Source organism: Podarcis vaucheri (genome assembly GCF_965113315.1).
Source record: "Podarcis vaucheri genome assembly, chromosome: 5".
In the NCBI taxonomy this organism is placed as follows: Eukaryota; Metazoa; Chordata; class Lepidosauria; order Squamata; family Lacertidae; genus Podarcis; species Podarcis vaucheri.
In genome coordinates this window covers 43,107,701-43,130,020 of record NC_138763.1, presented here as the reverse complement: position 1 = coordinate 43,130,020, position 22,320 = coordinate 43,107,701, and the positions used below count along the sequence as shown (strand labels likewise).

Genomic DNA, 22,320 nt, shown 5'->3' with positions numbered 1-22,320 from the left:
AGTGATGGGCCAGCCACCTTTACTAAAATAAAACAAATAACCAAACCCACAAATTATATTTAAAACAACCAATTTTTTTTTGCTTCAAGGAATAATTGCTGCAGAGACTAACTGTGCTGGGATCATGATGGCACTTTTTATATTTCTATTATTATTACTATTATTATTATTAGTAGTAGTAGTAGTAGTATACTATCCATCATCCGAAGATCACAGGCTTGCTCACAACATAAAAATACAAAATGAGAACACAAAATGTGTAATAAAACAAAAAACCCAGTAATCCCCCCTCCCACAGACACATTTAAAAGGCCATAGACTGAATCAGCCAAAAGCCTGGTTGAAGAGAAACATTTTCATCTGACGCCTATATATATGTAATGAATGCTCCAGGTGAAGTATCTGGGGAGATCATAGTAGAGTGTTTTTGCGTAGTGCCAACTTAACATAGGTTAATGTGGAAAAATCACAAGGAGTAGAAAAAATACATCTGGCTTGCACGTGTGAACACAGTCTTTGTCTCAGAGAATGGTGTGATCAGAGGGAGATGCTTCAGCATTCCTGGAGGAGGCAGGATTCTTAAAAAAAAAAAAAAAAAGATTGGCAGAAATTGAATTGCACCAGTCAAGTGTATGGAAACAAAAATCTGAAAGTTCCTGGAGGAAGGAAGCGTATTCATTTCACTGTGCCCTCTGGGGGCAATTTTTTGTACTGCAAGATATTCATGCTTGGATTTACAGTTAGAACTGTGCCTGGGTGGTCATGTGTCCTCCTGTAAATAAGGCAGCTCTTTATTTGAAGAAACCTTAAGATGAAAGAGCAGCACCCAGACAGCAAACTGAGCAGTTATCTTGTCACATTTTGTCGCAGTCTTCCCCATTACGATGAGACGTGTTGTTGTTTTTATTCCTATTTAAATTATAGGAATTATTTCAAGATGTGTTGTCCTCTTTTTTGGGTGATGCATTCCCTCTGATTTGCAGATGTGTATCTCGCACTTTCATATGGCACTGACCAACCCTAGCCCTGCACCAAGTGGTGGCTTCATGCACCTTCTGACAATACCCTGGGACTAGCAGTGCTAGTGGGACTTGCCAGGGTCTTTGGTCTCTGACAGCTACTTGAGGGTGCTGACAACATGACTGTGATTCTTCCCTCAGTGTGCATGAGAACATGATTATTGACACTACGTGTTTATGCAGACCAGTGCACAATTGAGTTTCATTTAGCTCGAGTTGTCCACACTTAAAACATCTGGGTATCATTAGAAGCTCCACTAGGTTGTGTTTATAAGGCACAGATGTTATCACTTTGAAGAGGGACAAATGTAACATGACATTCCAGATTCAACATGATTGCTTTATAGTCAGCTGCCCAGCATAGTCAAAAGACAAAGAAACAACATTTTTGTTTTGTTTTCACCTGTTACTTATAAAACAGGAGAATATCCAACAAAGTCAAATCCCACCAGAAAAGAGACCAGGTGAGAAATGGGGTCTCCATTGCAGAAAGAGGTCTACTCAGATGCCACTATCTCCACCCTCACTCTCAAACATAGAGAGCAAGGCCTGGATACTTCCCTTCCATATTCAGGAGGGGAAAGCCAAAGAGCATGCCCAGAGGAAGAGACACAGACCCCTATACAAGCGTTTCAGCTTTGATGACACATGGATGGAAAGGAATCGGAAGAGGAAGCTTGTTAAAGAGGCACAGTCAGACAGAGAGATTGAATCAAGTAACCTCCCAGAGGATCATTTAAAAGTAAGGAACCAAAAATAATATTGTTTCGTCTCTCTGGCTGCATCTCTCTACTGTTGTCTTCTCTCTTCAGGCTGTTCCTCTAATCAGTTCTGCTGCTTTCTTTACTTCTAACAGCATGTGGCAGTCACTTGTGCATTGAGACTCCTCAACACAATGGCTTATCTTTCATTTCTTATATCATGATTTGTTCACTAGTGATGGGGAGAGTAGGTTGAAGAGTTTACAGTTCTTAAAAACATAAATAATCAAAACTATTGATGAAAGCTATCAGATACAGCTTTATTCCCCTTGGGTTAATACAGGGTGCCATTGTTTTCCTTTCAGATCCATCATACTGAGTCTTAGGGTGCTTCCAGGCAGGAATTTATTATGGAATTTGTGCTACTTGTTCATGCAAAATCTTGGCATTATTTACATGGCACTGTCATTATCGAGATGCTCTTTTTTCTTTGTTTAATCACAGCATAGATGCATTCGGTCAAGCTCCACCCACTGGAAAGCCCACATCAGTGAACGATCTGTTTATCAATCCTTCACCTTGGAAGCACCCATATTGTGCAGCTGATACATACAAAGTTCCTTATGCTCTTTATAATAACATTTCTTTGCTTTAGAATCTTTGCTTTGCTCTTCCTCTCCCTTTTTCTGTCTAACCATACCGGGTCTGAAAACAACATTGACAATACAATACAGTGGTACCTCAGGTTACATACACTTCAGGTTACATACGCTTCAGGTTACAGACTCCGCTAACCCAGAAATAGTGCTTCAGGTTAAGAACTTTGCTTCAGGATGAGAACAGAAATCGTGCTCTAGCAGCGCGGTGGCAGCAGGAGGCCCCATTAGCTAAAGTGGTCTTCAAGTTAAGAACAGTTTCAGGTTAAGAACGGACCTCTGGAACGAATTAAGTACTTAACCCGAGGTACCACTGTATGTATTTTTAAAAAAGAGGTAAATGCTTTTTCGGAGTCCCAGCTAAGTGTGTCCTTAATTACCCATTACTACCTTTCTCTTTAGGTTAAAATGAGACCATTCATTACTTCACCTGTGGCCTTTGAAGCCCTTCCTCTCAAGTTGCACCTTTATTCCCAGAGCACACCTACAGGATTAGACTGCGTGGGTTTGAGGCGGCGCATCTCATTTCCCGGTATGAGTACGGTTTAAATTGACACCTGATTTCTGACCAGCACATTATATTTATATTATATTGGTTCATTTTGAAATGGTTTGCCTATGCCATCTCCACCCTGTACTATTTTGTTTGTACTACATATGTGTGTTACACCAGAGGTGGGGAGCCTGTGACCCTCCTGTTGGTGCTGGAGTACAGTTTCCATAATCCCTGGCTATTGGCCATTAGAGAGTCCAACATTAGAGAGTCTGGAGGGCCACAGATTCCCCATGTTGTGTCAAGCTTTTATATGTAATTCTCAGCTTCTTTGAAATATTACTGTTGGCATTTCACTGCTTCACTTGAGGAAGTGAAGTGACTTCCTTAGTCACTTTGGGGTGCTTCCCTTCTATATAAGAGATATGTGATGAAATATTTTAGTGGAGATGGGTTATGTGTTCAATTTACATCTCTTTGGCAAGAGTTGTCAGAGAAGCTATAAGCCTGATTTTGAAGCTTTGTTAGAAAATGAAAGAGAGCCCTAGGTGGCCCTAGATGAGAATTTTGCTAAAGTGATGACTTATACTGAATTATCTATGTGCATTTTCAAGGTTTCTGGGTTCTGCCCCTTCCAGAGGGCTTCACATTTGAGAGAGGTGGCATTACAAAATGTCTCTTCCTGCAGTGGTGGCTTTTCCTGGGTATGGAAGGAAAGCAATTTGTTGCCAACTCTTTATTCCGTAAAGAAAATCCACACATGTATGGCACAACTAGACAGATACCAGGAGTACATCATAAATTAGTTAGAGTTGGGGGAGAAAGACATGTTATTCCTAGACTTGAAAAGAACACTTAGGGAGGTTTGTCAGAAAATTAGTTTCTCTGGAGATGCCTCACCTGAATATCCCAAACTGTTAGAATTCCTTTCTTAAATCAAAGGTATTAAGGTATTGCCTTGATACGCTCTGCCCTGCTAGTCTTTTTCACAGAAGTCTTATGGGGAGACACAATACATTAATTAGGGTCACACCAAGTGCTCCCCCTCAAAATTGTTGCACAGTGAAAATGGGCACACACAACCCTTTGAAAACCTCCTAAAATCCCGTTTCTATACAGTTCACAATACTTTTATAAAATGAAAATTTCTTAACTGTTGTTCATCAATGTGGTGTACAAAAAGTGTGACTAGGATTAATTCAGCAAACATATATAAATATATTTTAGAACCAGCAAATAACCATAACAAAGCACAACAAGACAAAGTGAAAAATGAAGAACAGCATAGAGTACAATCCCAATATCATCTAAGGACGGCATTCCAAAGTCAGGGTAGCACCAGAGAAAAGGCCCTTTCCTTTGTGTCAACATAATGCCCCTACTAAAGAGGCCATTTTGAGCAGGCTAGTATGGGGAAATGGGACGCGGGTGGTGCTGTGGGTTAAACCACAGAGCCTAGGACTTGCTGATCAGAAGGTCGGCGGTTCAAATCCCCGCGACGGGGTGAACTCCTGTTGCTCCGTGCGTGCTCCTGCCAACCTAGCAGTTCGAAAGCACGTCAAAGTGCAAGTAGATAAATAGGTACCGCTCTGGCGGGAAGGTAAACGGCGTTTCCGTGCGCTGCTCTGGTTCACCAGAAGTGGCTTAGTCATGATGGCCACATGACCCAGAAGCTGTATGCCGGCTCTCTTGGCCAATAAAGCGAGATGAGCGCTGCAACCCCAGTGTCATCCGCGACTGGACCTAATGGTCAGGGGTCCCTTTACCTTTACCTAATCCTTGTTACATGGTAGACAGTGACAGGTGCTATGGGAAACGCTGGTGGGTGGAGCCTGCGTTTTCATTTAACTGGTATGAGAGTAAACATGTTTTGCACATCCTAATGAACCCAAGTGGCATGCCGTGCACAAATTCAGTTACATTCGGTTAATTTATTTTAATGAATTTTGCAAGTAACTGCAAAACAGGGTAAATCTGCTGCTCTGGTTCACCAGAAGTGGCTTAGTCCTGCTGGCCACATGACCCGGAAGCTGTATGCCGGCTCCCTTGGCCAATAAAGCGAGATGAGCGCCGCAACCCCAGAGTCTGTCACGACTGGACCTAATGGTCAGGGGTCCCTTTGGGTATCTGTATCCTAAGCTGTTTAGGTCATTAAAGGTAAACACCAGCATTGTAAATTGATTTCAAAAGTGGATAGGCAGCCAATGTTGATCTTCCAAAATAAGGCACACATCAGAATTTTAGCAGCTGAGTTCTGCTCTAACTGAACCTTCCAGTTTCTCTTTTAAGGGCAGCTCCACGTACCCATGTGTAACACATTACAGTACTCTAGCCAGGTTATTACCAGGACAGGAATCATCATGAGTAGATGGTTCTGACTGCACAGTATAGCACATTGACTCAAAACTCTTGTTTCTCCTCTGCTCTGCTGTCCTAGTGCTGGGGTGGTGGTACTGACAGCAGAGAGAATAGGATTTTGCCTTCCCTGTGTGATCCCAGACAATAAGGATTGTGTAAGGAATACGGTGATATTTCAGAGCCACTAAGCCAATCTGATTTAGATAGGTGGCCATCTTATTGCGGGTAAATAAAGTGAAGGTTTTCTCTAGGTTTAAATTGGTGTGGGAAGTTAATGTTCTCATTGCTGAGGCAACCAAGTTGCACATGAGCTTGGTTGCCTTGGCAATGGGAGAATATTCCCTCTCCCCAGCAAACATCTTTATGCCATTTGGACCCTTCCAAATACACCAACATTTTTAAATGTCCTGCTTTCAGCTCTGTTCTATTTATGCAATTACTATTATCCTTAGATATACACTTCCATTGTCAAAAGACCTCAAATGCTATGCAGCATAAATAATAGCAAGTAAAAGAACAGAATGTGTGTTTTGATGATCCCCATTGGAAACTAGAATGCAGTGAAATGTATTAAGAATCTTTTTCAACAGACAAAAATATAATGAACTATAACGAATGAAAGCCAGTGTGGTGTAGTGGTTAGTGCATCAGACTAGGAGCTGGAAGACCAGTGTTCAAATCCCCACTAAGACATGCTCACTGGGTGACCTTGGGCCAGTCATGGCTGTTCAGCCCATCCTACTTCACAGGGTTGTTGTGGGGACTTCAGGGAAGTTTTTAATATGTGACATTTTAGTGTATTTTTCATCTTTGTTAGAAGCCGCCCAGAGTGGCTGGGGAAACCCAGCCAGATGGGCGGGGTACAAATAATAAATTATTATTATTATTATTATTATTATTATTATTATTATTATTATTATTATTTATTATTTGAGTAGAGGGAGAACCATGTACACCGCCTTGAGCTCCTTAGAGAAAAGATAGGGTATAGATGCAATCAATCAATATTGGAAGAACAAGAGGCCAGAAATCCACTTCTTAATTCCTCCAGCTCAAGGGTGTTTTCTTATCTCACTCTCAGTAACCTACTATTTGAACTTTACCATACAAAATGACTTCAGTTGGTAGTGAAAATTCTCAGTCTTTCATTATCTGTGAAACTGTTGATGATCTACCCTTTGCCCACTTATTCCTCAAAAAACCAGGAGGCTCTCTAAGTTCCTTAAAAGTTTCTTAGGAACACATGGGAAACTAATGGGATTGCTGAGTTAGCTGTAGCCCTATTTCTGCCTTCTCTCCAGCTCTACCACAGAACTGATTACAGTTGTTTCAACTCTGTTAACCTTTCGTCTGAAGTTCTTTAGAAGAGAAAGAATTAAACTATTTTAATAGAGTTGAAATATATATGGAGATTGACCAATAGGTGGTGCCCCAGGTTTTAGAACGCTCCCTGGAAAGGGATGCTATTAAATGTAGTGGTAACTTTTGGATTACACAGAATATTTTGAAACTGAATATTGTGACCTTAGCTAGAACCTTTGGAATTATTCACAAGCTTCAGGACACTGGAACAAAACACAGCAACTTAGCCCAAGAATGGCACGTAATGGAAACTGAACAGCATAAAATGACAGGCGTTATGAACTTTTAAAAAAATGCTTTGGGAGTTAAGTGTTCTCTCACTGTACTGCTCAAGCAGGAGAAGTGCTCATGTTGCCCTTAAAAAGGAGAAGTAGAGAACAAGAAATGCTGTTTTCTCATCTCACAACAACGTCCTGCAGTTTTTCAATTTTTAAAAGATATTGTTCTTTGAGGGGCTGTTTATCTCTCCTCCCCCTCTCTAGTGCTCTAGTGCATATAGGGCTAGAGGATGGCTGAACATTTAGCTGAGAGGCAGAGGGCTTGGTGGATGAAGCCTTTGAGGACATTATAGCTGTGTCGCACTCCCATGATGATAGCTCCCCTACATCGCTATGAGAAAGAGGGAAACAATCCCTTAGAAGGGACCCAATTTTGGAGGATGAGCCAGCTGTCCTCTTGTGAGAGTACATCTCTGGAGGGTGGGGGGATCCTGGTAGTGTATGATTTGATTATTAGGATAGTTGGGTATGTCATAAGTGTACAGATCACAGGGTGAATTACCTGCCTGTTGCAAGGGTTGTAGATGTCTCCTGCTGTCTAGCTAGCCTGGGAGATAGGAAAATGTCAGTAGTCACTTGTAGTTCATGCTGGCACCAATAACATGGGGGAAAAGTAGTCATGAGGTCCTAGAAGCAAAATTTAGGTAGCTATGTAGGATACTGAAAGCCAGGATCTGCAAGGTAGCTTTCTCTGAAATGCTGCTGGTCCACATGCAGGGGCAGCTAGATGGGGCAGCTTTGTGGTCTCAGTGCATGGATAAGATGATGATGTAGGGAGAGGGTTTAGATTTGTTAGGCACTGTGGAACATTGAGGGACAAGCTAGGCCTGCACAAAAGGGTCAGGCTCCACTTGAACCTAAATGGAACCAGGCTGTTGGCACTTAAAATGAAAAAGGTGGCTGAGCAACTTTTGAGGGGCAGGGGGAGCAGATAGGTGCTGAGGAGGATTCGGTTTGGAACAAATCTCTCTGGGAGAAATATGATAAAATTGGTGAAAATTTAAATAGGGGAGGCATAGATCTAGCCATTGTGAGTGCAGGGTCACGGGATAACAATTCAGAGAGGCCAAAGCACCACAGGTCAAAACACAAATGTGAAAGACACCTGAAGAGAGAGACTGTATTACAAATGTTTATATGCTAATGTGCCAAGCTGAGTGAACTGGAGTTCTTGGTCTTAGAGAGCAGCATTGATTTAAGGGACATAATGAAAACCTGATTGGATGGAGAGAACTAGTGGGGCGCAGTTATATCTGGGGGGAAACTGTATAGAAGGAACAGTGAATGACGTAATGGTGGTGGTGTTGCTCTGTACATCAAAGTTGAACTGTTTGATGAACTCTTAGGTGTCAAAAGGAGCTAGCAAGGTTATAAAAGATGCCAGAGGAAGTATTTTTGAAATTCTAACATGCTGTCTCATACTATAAGTTGAAAGGAGATTAATTGAAGGGTATTGTATAAATAACAGTTGCACACACTCTTATGTTCCAAACATGCCCATATAATTTATCTATTGTATTTATTTCAAATAATTTATATCTTGATCTAACCAAAAACACTCAGAGCAGCTAGCAATAAATATACCATCTCATCAAAAACAACACACTAAATCAACACTAAAGCCCCAAGCATAAAACAACAATAGCAGAACATAGAAAAATACACAAAAATAACTGCACTGCTTTCATTTCAAGAAAATGGTTTCAAAACAGTACAAGAAATACTACAGGCAAAATGCTGAATTGATGGGGCGAACTAATCACCAGATGGGGTCTATCAATGTCGACAAGACGTGGGGCCATGATGCATTAGTCTCCAAGAATCTCAGAGGGAAGGCACTCATCCTTGAAGAGGTCAAGAAAGTTCTTTTCTCAGCAATAAATTACCTCCGCTCCCATTGACTGAATCACTAGCATTTGAGAAACTTTGCAGGAGAAACGGAGGGAATCTCTGTCAGTGCGCTGTAATATAACATCATCATGTGACCAAGTCATGGAAGAGTGCACCAATGATTTCTGAAGCTCTGCAAATGAAAGTGTCATTTTTTGATGACTGAAAAGAGACGTTGGGCATAGGAAGTCTGGCTGGCAGTTGGTGGATTTGCAAACTAGCTTTCTTCGCTGATATAACATGGTACATTTGTGGCCTTACGGCAAAGTTGCAAGCTGAAGGAAAGCTGATATGTGATTAGCTCAGCACTAGAAAAGTTCACAAAATGAAACTGCAACCTTTTCAAAAGAAGGTAATTCAAAGTAACTTATTTCATTTCCTGTCCTTAATTCTTCTAATGTCAGAATGAAGGACATGGGAGGGCCGTATTCCACTGTGCAAAATTGCTTCATCTTCAGCAGCTGTTTTCTGAGATGATCCAGGTCGCAGAATGGTTCCTCTGGAGGTACATCTTTTAAAAAATCTGTAGCTTATGTGGAATCTGTATCAAATGACCATTAACTGAAACTATTAGTCAAGGAAAACATATCTAAATCTAGTATTTTAGATACTCTAAAATTTAAAAAATGATAGCCCCATTTGATTTAGATTACTAGAAGCAACTTCTGACGGTGCAATTGGTTTCAGATCCTGGCTTGTTCCAATTCTAATAACCACAGAGTCCCATATCAGGGTCCTAATGAAAGACTCTACTTAATTAACCCAGTAAGTTGTCAGTCATTGCATAAAGGAGAGAAAATATAGTGTGAAGACAGAGAGTGATAATCAACTAACCTGTCCCGTTAGAATTTTTACTTGCACACAGAACGGCAAACTAACACTATTTCTGCCTTGTCTGGATGCTTGCAACAAGTCCACCTCTGATCACAAACATTGAGATGTGATGAAAAAGAACATACTGATGATACTGAACCCTAATCTCCAGTTGAAATAGCATGGGATACAAGATTTCAGCAGTACACACGGCTAAAGCCATGGGATACAGCCACAGTCTCTAAGCATCACCTTTTGTGACCTATCCTTCAGGAGTGACTGGAGCCACTGCAAGTTAGTGCCATCTTGGGGATGGGAAAGGGTAAGAACACCACTGAGATGTCCAGGAGGCTAATCAACAGGATCACATTCACCCTTCATCTCCCAGTCTAGATAATTTACCAGGATACCAAAGACAGTTTCAGTGCCAAACCTGGGGTGGAAGCCACATTTGAAAGAATCGAGATAATCTGCATGCATTCACATCTACACAGAATCCAGTTTCTAAACACCCACTTTGAGATGACTTTACAGGCATGCACATGCTTTCTCTCACACACATTTGCTCTCTCACACCTGTGCCCTCATCTGCTTTCTGCCCCAGCTATTTTCCTCTCTCTCTCTCCTTAGTTCTCCTCTTCACCCAGTTGTTTGGTTTGCTGCTGTCCATTCACCATAGCCAACTACACCTTAGCCAACTACATCCCATGCCCTAGCTTCTTCCTGAGCTCTGATTCAGCTCTCTCAGTGCCTGGCTCTTGCTAGTGCCATGTTTGTCAGGTGCTGCAGATTCTCAAGAAAATGGCCCATTTTGTTTCCCCACTATTCCTATTGTATGCTACAAGAAAACTGAATTATACACTTTCATTCCTTCAAGCTGCACCCCCCACCCAAAAAAGGGGAAGGTTGCCTATGTCAAAGCATCCCCCACAGGCAACACTACTGAAACAGCAGCACAGTCTTTGCAGCAAATGTCACATTTTTGCTTTTCTAATCATTTTGAAGAAAAATGTATCTGTGGGAAGTGACATAGAATCTAGGTCTCGCAGGTTAATATGAAATTTGTTATATATTTGTAATATATTTAGAAACGCACAGGCAATGCTCATCAAAAAGGGTTTGTATCTTTTTTCTTAGTAGCAATGATGGTCACGAATAAGAGAAACAGGCAACTGAAATGATACTTTTATGTGAACCACTTGGCATTTAAAATACTCAGTGCTAACTTTTGAGTCACACTCTTTGCAACTTGAAATTTTAGTTGCATAGGCTATTTATAATCTAATTAGCAGCATCTTCATTAATATACTACTTCCTTCTGCATTCATGTCCTGACAATGCAGCATTGTCTCCTCCCTGCCATATATATCTCTAACCATCTAAATCTGAGGAAGAAACTGGGTAACTTGAAAACTTGCATTTCAAACACCTGTAGGTCCTATACGTAATAAAAGTATCACTGCCCTATTTCTTCTTTCATTTCTTTCCCCTCTTTTGTGATCCTGGTTCAGATTAAAGCATGTGCCCATGCATGCTTGTTCCACATTAAATAAATGAGAGATAGGTCAGGAAACATGGTTAATGATGTTGCCTCCATTTCTGTGAATTAAATTAGAATGTGACAGAGCACCTCAGTGGAGCTGCAGTTTGGTATTGTGTGGTTGCTGATATGTTGCTTCACGAATTTTATTGTCTTTTTTATTGTTTTTATGATATATTGCCTGTAGTTTGCCACCCTGAAGGTGTCAATCGGGATTGAAGGTGCAAGATTTAAATCCTTTAAGAAACAAGCAAACATACAGCCACCATTTTAAGGATTACACATTGAGAAACCCTGTGGAAAAGCCAAAACAAAATCTTACCCCTCCCTCCAAAGACCCCAGTGAAATTGCAAAAGATGATCTATTGCACACCTTGAAGAACCAACTGCACATCATCCATTCTGGCTTTTATAACATCAACCATAATCTTTTATTGCTGCAGCAAGGCATACAAGATCTAAGCAACAGGCTCAGCATCGCAACACGTAATTTAGTGGCTATCAAAAATGTCTATATAAAAACAACAATGGCCTGACCACCATTGCTACTCAGACCAACACAGGGTAGTTGTGCTCGGAAACTTTAGGACTCTGACAATCTCACTCACTGAATCAGGTCTCATCAGATGTGCGGAAACCAAACAGAGATTTGGTTTAACTAAGCTTTGGTTTAGTGGGTAAGATTGGATTTTCGCAAGCCACAGCTGTGGAACAATAAAAGCTCTCAGACCCGGGGGAATGAAAGGGTACACAATATGATTGAAATACGGGTCAAGTGAAAGTGTGGATGAGCCCTTAGTTGAAGGCAGAGTCAGAATACCAGTGGCTGGAAGTAGTAGCAGAAACAGCAACTGCAGCTCCAACTCTACTCTATGTCACAAGAGCCAGGCCCTGTGGAATTTTCCATGCCCCCTCATAGACCCATTATGAATGAACATCCAGATGGCTGCTGGTATTTCTCTTTGGCAGACATGTAGAGCTTGACCACATGTAAGACAGCTCTGCTGTTTGAGAGAGGCTGTTCTGTACCTTGCTTCATTAATGCCTCATGACAGAGCAGATTAATCTTGCTGTCTTCTATGATGCTAAATATGTAAGATCTTCATTACCTCCAGCTGGGGAAACCTTTCTTCATAGGAGACCTAATGCTAACTGGTTTTATTTTGTTTTATCATGAACTTATATTTTAATTGTTGTTGGAAGCTGCTTTGAAGACAGTGAGGGGCATGACTTGCATCTTTCAAATAGAATAAAACAAACTTTCCCGAGCATTTATAAGGCTGTTCTTTGATTAACACTGTTCATCAGAAAACAAAAAGCCATGGGAGAGATTCCTTTTGTCTTGAAATTCAAGGATGACTTCAGTCATCTTTAGGTCTGACCTGCTGGAGACTTCAGTCTGTGTGCAATATTATCAAAATGTACAGAAAAAAGGACACCCAGCTGAAATAAATTGGGTTACATTGATGGACAACAGAGTTGTAAGCCTTCAGCCTGCTTCAACTGTATTCTCCGTGTTCTAGCTTATGTCATATCATCCCTATCTGGGCCCCATAAGAGAAGCAGTTGATTGTGCCTCTTGGAAATACTTGCAGGGTCTCTTTGCTCATAGTCTCTGCATATTTAAAAGCTGAATTCCTTCCTTGCAGGGAATGCAGTCTTGTACTGTCTTTGTTTCACTGTGCACAGGAGTGGGATCTCTCTGACTCTCTCTCAGCTAACATTGGGAGGGAAACAAATGTCTACGAGACATATTTAATATTTTACAGCAAAATGCGCTTGTTGTTTTTTGTGAGGGAGGAAGCATACTTTAATCATTTCAACCTGTTGCAGGAATTATCACAAATGCAACAGTTAGTTGCATTCAGGAAGACGGTATTCCAAGAATGTTTCTATTTTAGCTTTTGTAGATTGACAAAGATACTGCAAGGAAAGTGCATCCATGGGGGATTTCGTAGGTCCTAGAGCTGCCAACTGTTTTCTGGCTGAGCTCCAGTGCCTTTAATGGCTTTGTGAAGGCAAACATTTAGCAGCTTTCCCTGCATGGAGAGACAGGGATGAGAAAAGTACTCCTCCTGAAATTTTCCTGGTATACAAGTGTCTCAAGGGCACAGAAACCCTGCCCTGGGGGAAAATTGGCAATCCTAGTAAATTTCTTATTGTCCCAGGAAGCTCTGGGGATTTCTCCATGTCTTAGGTGTGCTTATCAAAAGACAAAATAGTTTTGCATAGCCTGTGCTGGTCAGCTGTCTGTTAGCAGAACTCTACTTGGGAATTGCAGACCTCACACAATATGTACTTTTAGCATGAAAAACTCTGAACCACCTGAATGCCTTATTTTCCCTAGGAATGCTTCCTGCACTTGCAGTTGTGTGCCAAAGCATGAGCCAGGAGCACAAAATGTTTTCATGTATGTATTCCACATTCAGAGTGAAACTTTATTTAAACTAAGGATGATGAACTTGTGGCTCTCCAGATCTTGTTGGACTCCAAATCCCAGCAGCTCCAGCAGTGCAGCTAATAGTCAAGGATGATGAGAGTCCCCACAACACCTGACGAGTCACAGGTTCCCTGGTATGATGTATGCACTTTAAAAAATGATTTTGCCTCACATCACCAATCACATAGTCTTGAGGGCCAGTCCCTGCTTCTTTGGATTTGATCTTTTTTGAGTGTATATTTTCCCCATTATGTAGTGGTGGTTCCAGTGCCTTGTAAAACAGTTTTAACTGCTGCAGCTCCAGCTAGTTCTAGATATCTTCAGGACAGTGTGAACATGTGCTGCCCATTCCTCTGCGTGTTTACTTAGCTGTCAGTCTCATTCTTTTCTGCGGGCCTTATTCACAGGTATGTGTGCAAAGGATATTGTCACTTTATTTCTTGACCCTTTGGAATTTAAGCTCTCGATCCGGTGATCTAGTCCTCGGGTTGTTTAATGCCTTGGCAATCAGCTTAGAAGCAAGCCCAGCTTCTGCAAACGGTAGCTGAGGCTTTTTCATCAGCCACAGAGGGAGCCTCCCTGACGGACCCCTATGATGTCAGGTTTCATCGTGCAGGCGACTGGCAACTCAGAGGAGAGGAATCCCACACAGCTCTGAGACAGCAGGACCTGGTGCCACTGCCCTGTGCGTAGCTGCACGGTGCTGTTCCATCTCCCTTCTTTCTCCGGAAGAGCAGAGCCTCTTGGCTCTCCCCTCTGCCTGCCTGCATGAGGACCCAGCAATGCTCCAGCTGCGAGTCTGGCGGTGCACACAGTGGAGAAAACTGCAGTAGCAGTGGCAGCTCTGGGCTCTCCCCAGGTTCGGATTCAGATAGCAGTGGAGTGGTCTGTGGTGGTGGCAGTGGGATGAGAGGTGTCCTTTCCAGATACTGGAGCTTGGAGAGTCTTCATTCAGCTTCTGGTAAGGAAAGCTCAGTTGTTGCTCTGTGATATTGCACTGACCTTGGGAGATAAAATTGGAAGAAATGGAGAATTTTGATAACTGAGGATGGGCAGCGTGGTTGTTGGGCAGCAGAACAAGATAACCTCAGAGCTTTGTACCTATGCTTTGTGCTTGGTATACTACTCAAGACTGTAGCAGAAGCAAAAGCACCTGATCACACTTCAGGAATCAAGAGTTCAGAAGCAAGGATTTCAAGGTTTTGAAAAGATGCTTATAGTCTTTGTCAGTTTGCTGTTTCCACATTGGCGAAGTTGTAAAATCCACAATACAGCATGCCTTCCCCCTTGTTAAATTATTGAGGAAGATTAGCATTACAGCCTATTACAGTCTGATTTGTGTCCCTTTTGTCTTCTTTGAGAATTATCTTATTTATTATTAATTTCCAACACTGTTCTGGCTCAGTGTTGTTGGCATCTGTCATTCAAGTGATGTAATATACAGTGGTACCTTGGGTTTAGTACTTAATTCGTTCTGGAGGTCTGTACTTAACCTGAAACTGTTCTTAACCTGAAACACCACTTTAGCTAATGGGGTCTTCCGCTGCTGCCGCGCTGCCGGAGCACGATTTCTGTTCTCATCCTGAAGCAAAGTTCTTAACCAGAGGTAATATTTCTGGGTTAGCGGAGTCTGTAACCTGAAGCGTATGTAACCTGAAGCGTATGTAACCTGAAGCGTATGTAACCCGAGGTACCACTGTATGTTCATAGGTAAGAACCAGTGTTCGAAACTCCCATTGTTATAGGCGCATTTTGCGACAGGGAATTTCATTAGCGCAAGGAGTTTCTGAGCTCTGGGCGCAGTACTGCGCCTAAGATTTCAGATTAAAATTGCAGAGTGGAAGGGGACCTTTTTCTGCCTCCTCACTCCCAGCTACTTCAGAGACCCTCTTAAGAATACTATGGGGGTGGGCAAGGGAAGGACCAGACCATGTTAAAAATGGACATAATATTTTAGCTTCAGTTCATTCATTTTCAGCTTTGTATTCTTGTTATAAAAAAGCACACCTAGACATTCCGTTGTTGCGCCCCAATCTAGGTTTAAGGAACCTTTAGCTCCTAGCTTTCATAACTCAGTTTCTAACACTGGTAAGAACTGTAAACATGATATAATAGGGAGAATTTGCAGTATTCTGATTTCACCATTGATTGATGAACTTTTAATTTCTTATCAAGATATTGATAACTGCAAGGTTTTCTGTTTTGGATTGATATTGCCCATCAGTTTCATTATCCACTAGTTGGTAATAAGCTACTTTTCCCCTTTGGTTAGTTTTGGCATGGGCCTTCAGGCATGACAGAGAACCGTATTTTCCACCAGGTTTGCTGTGTGCTAACACTGGAAGCCTGGATTGGATAGAAGGTTGTTTCATCTTTGGAACCCTTTGAAAGTATCTCCTCCTGTTCCATGCAACCCTTCTGTTGCGATTTGCAAGATTTCTACTGGAATGATAATAAATTTGTCTTGCAAAGGTACCTAACCTTATGGCTCCTTATGGCTCATGTGGTATAGCCCCATCCTGTGCAAAAGATGTGCATCTGATAAAATGTGTGTATGCTTGATATGGAAAAATAAATCCACGGTAGACTATCATCTGATGTTTTCTGAGTGAGCAATCCAGTTTGTTTCCCTGTTTTTATAGCTGTCTGATAACTCAGTGAAAGCTATTCGTTGATATGTGGTGTCTCACTGTATTGGAGTTATAATGCAAGATTTACCTTGCAGTTGATGTGTATTCTGCGGTAGAGATAAGGTCTTAGCAGTGCTTGTGTTTCTACTGTGGCTTTGGACTAAAAAGCAAATGATGCCTTAGGGTAGGGGTTCTTAGGAGGTCCATGGATGGGATTTAGGGGGTCTGTGGACACACAGAGAAATTAAAATCTTCACTTTCCTTCCTGTTAGTTTGAAAATTGGCTTTGTGGGAAAAAAATTGGGGGAATTTGAGGGAGATTCTCAAAGGACCACTGGCTCAGGGCAAAATTACATGCTATGTTAGTTATGTAGCTGTGCCTTTTAAGTGTAGGGGTTTTTGTGTGTGTTAAAAACATCCACACAATTTGCCAGTTTGGGGGCTTTAGCCCTTTGCCTCCTGCTATGGTTCTGATGTGGATTGGGCTCCTTGCACCTGCAACGTGCATAGGAAAAAATAAGCAAATGGGAGTTTTTCCATCCATGCAAATTGCACACATGGGGCCTTTGAGCCAGGCTTGGACTGCAGTGGTGGGTAAAGGGTTAAAGCTTTTCTACAGCTCCTGCTAGGGTCCATCCAAATCAGGGCCACCATGCTGGCAGCTTGGGTAAAAGAATTGTAGCACTTGTAGCTGGCTGCTCGACTTAAGGTTATGGGCTCTTTATTTCAGCTATAGGAAAGATTTACAGTTCTCTTCTTGCTACCTACTGTTGGAGACTGGTAAGATTTTAGTAGCTCATTGTCATTGTACCAAATTGATTTAGATCTGACATCCATCCTGTTCCCACTCGGAGGAATGGAGGACAATGAGAAGTCTCTTCATCAGAATGCTTCTTCCAGTGGTAATTTACAACAACCCCTCTCCAAGAGACAGACAGAGAGAGAGAGAGAGAGAGAGTGTTTGCCATGCCATTGTTTAACTAATACCGTACTTGTCCTGCCATGCTGTGTTTGTTAAGAGGAAAAAGCTCAAGGCATTTGAGGTTTGGATTACAACACAGTTTTTGCCAAGCCTCATGAACATTGACACAGGAAGGACTCGTGGTGACTGACGTTTTTCTTAAAGGACAAGCTTCTCAAAGAATTCATTTCCCAATCTATTTTGCTTATAGTAAATAGAACGAGCAATTAAACAGCAAAGACAGCCAGAAGGAAAACAACTCCATATTTTTAATGGCTGCTTCCAGACAATCTTAATATTGTAAGTGGGTCATTCAGATATTGCAAACAGGTTGTTGACAACAGTTTTTTTTTAACTTAGTGGATTTTCCAAGGAAAGAGTAAATCAGGCTTAAATGTGTGTGTGTGTGTGTGTGAGAGAGAGAGAGAGAGAGAGAGAGAGAGAGAGAGAGAGAGAGAGAGAGACTGGCATTGTGAAGTCCACAAAGTTGCATGTGGCTGCTGCAAAAAACTTGAATGCATGAATAGCACTGATTTCATAATAAAAACACTTCTTGAAACACCCAATATTTTAAACAGAAAGAAAGATAGTGAAACTATGTACCAGGCTCTTACCTGGATCTCTAAATATGTTTTATAAAACTTTGTCAATACCATAACTCTAAATGGGAAAATGTCAAAGCAGGATTAACATTTTTACTGGTGCTCTGTGGATCTGCTGGGAGAAACAGTTAAACATGATAAGGGATTTCTTTAGCTCATTAACAGGATATTGCATTTACTGAAAAGGTATTGGTCATGCAGGTGGTGAGCCTGAGGTTCTGCAAGCTAGAAAACATGTAAAATGTAATTAAATAATAAAGCAGTCTTTATGATTTACATTTTTATTACATTATGGGACTATTATGAAACAAATTGATTTTATGATTTTTCCATTCTGTCTAGGTGTGTGTGCTCAGTGTGTGGATGCAGGTATAACCATGTATTGTTTTTGGTAAACATTAAGCCTCACCAAACATTGAAAACAAAATCCTCCATTGGGTGTCTAATTTTATCTTCAGTGTACTGATTCAATCAAGTGAGTTTAGGAAATGTCAGATGAGGAGTTTATAAGACATGTAAGGTATACTGGAAAACCTCACAAATTTGAGCAACAGGAACACAATGAAAATCAGTTCCATGAAATGTAAAGGCATTCTAGGGTTAGCCCAATTTTTCTGCCTCAGGCAAAGGGCAAAATGCCCCCAACCCCACATTCCTGCATATTGAAGTTGACTGGAATGGCAGCTGAATCTTACTTCAACACTGGTGATGAGATAGCATCCTCTAACATATCCAAGGACAATAAGCTAATTTATGATGTGCAGGGCGAACTACTCAGTGTACACAACTCTTTGCCTCTAGCATTTCACTGGCTCCAAAACATCTGCCACCTGAGGCAGCTGCCTCAGTCTGCCTAATGGTAGGGCCATCCCTGCTTCATGCATCTGGAGAGGAATTCAAATGTTTAGCTGTGCTATTGTTTAGGGACCCAAAAGGAAATGCTTGTCTTAGTTTGTCAAAATTGAATATGAGCCAACTGCATGATGAAACCAAATAAGGCAAATGAAGTTCTTGAGTATATTGGGAACAGGAAGTGGGTTTATTTCTAGTACAACAATACAAAGCTTTGGTGAAGTGTCATTTGAAATAATACCCATTTTAATAACTCTGAGAAGAATGAATTCAAATTATAAGAAGGAAGCTAGATTTATCAGAGGCCTATCTTGTTGGCATCCAGCTGTCTCGGGAGACAATGGAAGAGTGCACCTTCAGGGGTGAAGTCAAACCATTGGAGAGTTGCATGCCTGCTGTGGCTGTAGAGATAGATATGGGAGAGACATGCTTTGTTGCAGCTGGGGCAGATGAAGTCATGCAGTTTTGCTGGTGTAGGTATACCATGGCATTTCAGAATCAAGTGAAATAGGAAATCTGACTAAATTATTCATGCTCATTCATGAAGGTATCATTGCAGAGTTTATTCAGGTAGAACAAGGCTGTTTGGGGTACAAGAACTTGTGGTTAAAATTGTCATTTAATTAATTTAGGCAGAGAATCAGATGAAGATGTACAGTTGTAGAGTTGCAGAGCCTAGTGTAAAGACAGATACATTTATGACTTGATACATTAAAAAAAATATTACTTTAGTGTCATGGTTGTAACCCACAGAAGGCAGGAAAGCTTTAACTAGCATGAGATCTTGGGCTTTTCCTCCTCATCCATGGAACATCAGGATCTATCCTAGCTAGAGATATGATAGTGAATGAAATGGGTTTGTGTCAACACTAAGTTTTCGGTGGCAAATGAGAGTGGTTGACTTTTGATACGCTATAAATCAGGGGTGGGGAGCCTGCGGCCTGTAGATGTTGGTTTATTACTTCCATCAGCTCCAACCAGCATAGCCAATGTTCAAGGATTCTTTGAGTTGTAATCCACATGCCATCTGGATAGCCACAGGCTATTGGCTCGTGCTCTTGTTTCTTTGACACCCCCCCCCCCATTCCCTTTATAGTGGGTGTCGTGGCTCAGTGCTTGGTCAACTTCAGGGCTCTTAGTATAACTTCACTTCTGTTCTTTCTATGCAACACCCTGAAAATTCTTCAGGTTCATCTGTGAAAGATAGCATATATATTGCAGGTTATCATCTTTCCTAGCTTTTATAGTCACAGAGGGGATTGAGGACCTTCTAGCAGTCAACAGATGATAAGAATCTCTGGGTAGCAAAGCAAGGGACTAATATGCTGGTTCCTTTCATGAAAACAGCTAGCAATGGTTTATCATTCCTTGTAATTAGCTTATCTTTTCCAAGGCTGCATTTTTTTTGCATTGCAGAACTGATAACAGAATTGATGGTTAGCATCTTTCTTGTTTAGTCTGTGAGGTTTTCTTTTTTAAGATGCTTTTATCTGGAAACTTACCTTGAAGCACTAATATATGAACCTAGTCCATGGACTGCTGTGTATGATTTAATTGACCTTGTGCCTTTGGGTCATGCCTTCAGAGGAAACTGGAAGCAAAATGCAACAGAGAAAGGATGAAAGAAGCATTCAGCACCTTTTCAAGAGCAAAAATAAATCCGTAGGTGCTCCAAAGCATATACCAGTGCAGACATTGTATTTCATGCTTGAATTGACATATTGCAAGTTAGAAGGCATCAGTGGGATTCATCATTTTCATCATCACAAATTACTCTGATGAATTTCTTAATCTCCTTTTTTCCTTGCGTTTCGTTTGTGACTCCAGGTGAGAAAGCGCACAATAATTTTCTAGATCATTAAAGGGTGTTATTAATCCCTTCTCTCTCTTTAAAATAACTGGGCTCTTTCTGTTGTGGTAAATTAGCTTTGATCTTTACGTGCAACAGCTTATATCAAGGTGCATTGAATTGTGAGATAAATGCAGAGCCACCAGTCCTGAAACTGAATGAAATTAAAGGGTCAGAGACTTCACTGTGGGAATATAGAGTTGCTAGCATTTGAAAACTAAGCAAGAAAGGTATGCTGAAAATACATGTCAGATAGAAATATTGCATATGGAGAGGCACTACCAATAATAATAACTATTATTATTAATGATAGTTAATAATAATTTAACTATCCATTTTGCTTGGGGATTCCATTCCCCCCCTCCCACATGTCAACAGAATGTGTATTAGCATGCCCTGCCCCATTCTGCCTTGCCCTACCCATGTTCTTCCATACATCCTGCTCCTGTTCTGCCTTCTTCCTGGTCCAAAAGGACCCACACACCAGTGATTGTGTGTCAATTTAACACCTAAAATGGTTGCTGCTTGTATAAAATCACAAAAATATATAGCATAACAACAACAACAGCAACAACAACTACAATAATAAACCATACCCCCCAGTTTAAAAGTCCAAAGATTGTTTAATTAGCCAAAGGCATGGGATAAGAGGAATGTTTTTGCCTGGTGCCTAAATATACGTAATGAAGGCACCGAGTGAGTCTCCCTGGGGAGAGCGCCCCACAGGTGGGGAGCCACCACAGAAAAGCCCACTTTTTTAAAAAATAAAATAAAATTCAGTTTTCCTATTTTCCATCCTTCAACAATGAATATAAATGTACACAAATCATAATATTTTATGCAACTTCCCTCCCTCCCCTTCTGCGGTTTCTTCTTTTTCTATTGTATTCTTACTGCATATCCAAGTTTATCCTTTTTACAAATTTATCCTTTGTAATTCCCCTAAATTTATTACTGTTTGTGTTTTTGTCAATCCTACTAACCTTTTTAATTGTTTACAATTTGTTTTCATATATTAAAAAAAAAACAAACCCCATTCTGTTAAAAAAAGTCTCTCATCTTGATCTCTTAATCTTCTGGTGAGTTTTGCCATCTCTGTGTATTTCATCAGTTTTAGTTGCCAATCATCTTTTTTTTGGAGTCATTCCTCTTTCCAGTTTTGGGCATAGAAAAAGCCCACACTTGAGTTGCCACGCTCTGGACCTCTCATGGAGGAGGCACACAAAGAAGGGTGATGATTGTAGGGTCTGGGTCAGTTCATATGGAAAGAGGCAGTCCTTGAGGCACCTTGGTCCTAAGCTGTTTAGAGCTTTATAGGTCAAAACCAGCACTGAATTGGGCCCAAAAACTAGCTGGCAGCCAATGTGGTAGAAAGGCTACATACAGCCTCTCTACCAGAGTTTTATGCATAAAAATAACGGCACCATTGAAAATGCATGTCCCAAGCTGCCTAAAACTAAGCCAAACCCAGGGCTACAAATACACTACTCATATTTTCCTCTCTGTTCACAGCGCATAACACAAATAAAACTACAGTAATCTTATTAAACACAACCATGCATTGTTTTCTTACTGCACGCTACTGAAGTAATTTATTACAATCCAAACCATATCAAAGGGCATTCTTATGCATAAGCTCCTAGAAAATTCAATTTTAAACAGCAGCTTTCATCATCAATAGCATCTTTTGTTGTGATCAGGCATGCAGGGCACAAAGGGTGTACACATGTTTGGCCCAGCAGTAGACCCTTCCCCAAAGCAAAGGCTAGTTGAGCAATCTCTTTAGCAGACTCTGGTCCAGCCTTGTGTCCCCACCACCCACATATGCAAAAGGGGACACTCAACTTGGAAAATAATTTCATTTGCAAATATAATG

General features: G+C 41.1%; 1 protein-coding gene across 5 annotated transcripts in view; it reads left to right on the top strand.

Annotated features, from left to right (window-relative positions):
- ARHGEF4 (Rho guanine nucleotide exchange factor 4) overlaps positions 1-22,320 on the top strand; it is a 150,742-nt gene that overhangs the window by 57,171 nt on the left and 71,251 nt on the right. For 3 of the 5 annotated variants that reach the window (XM_082225310.1, XM_082225311.1, XM_082225308.1), the window contains 2 exons: positions 1,441-1,761; positions 2,779-2,908. In XM_082225310.1, coding sequence (XP_082081436.1) covers positions 1,441-1,761; positions 2,779-2,908 — 451 coding nt within the window. Of the gene's footprint in view, positions 1-1,440; positions 1,762-2,778; positions 2,909-14,192; positions 14,512-22,320 lie in introns of those variants that run through there. The other 2 variants (XM_082225309.1, XM_082225312.1) reach the window with 2 other exon arrangements.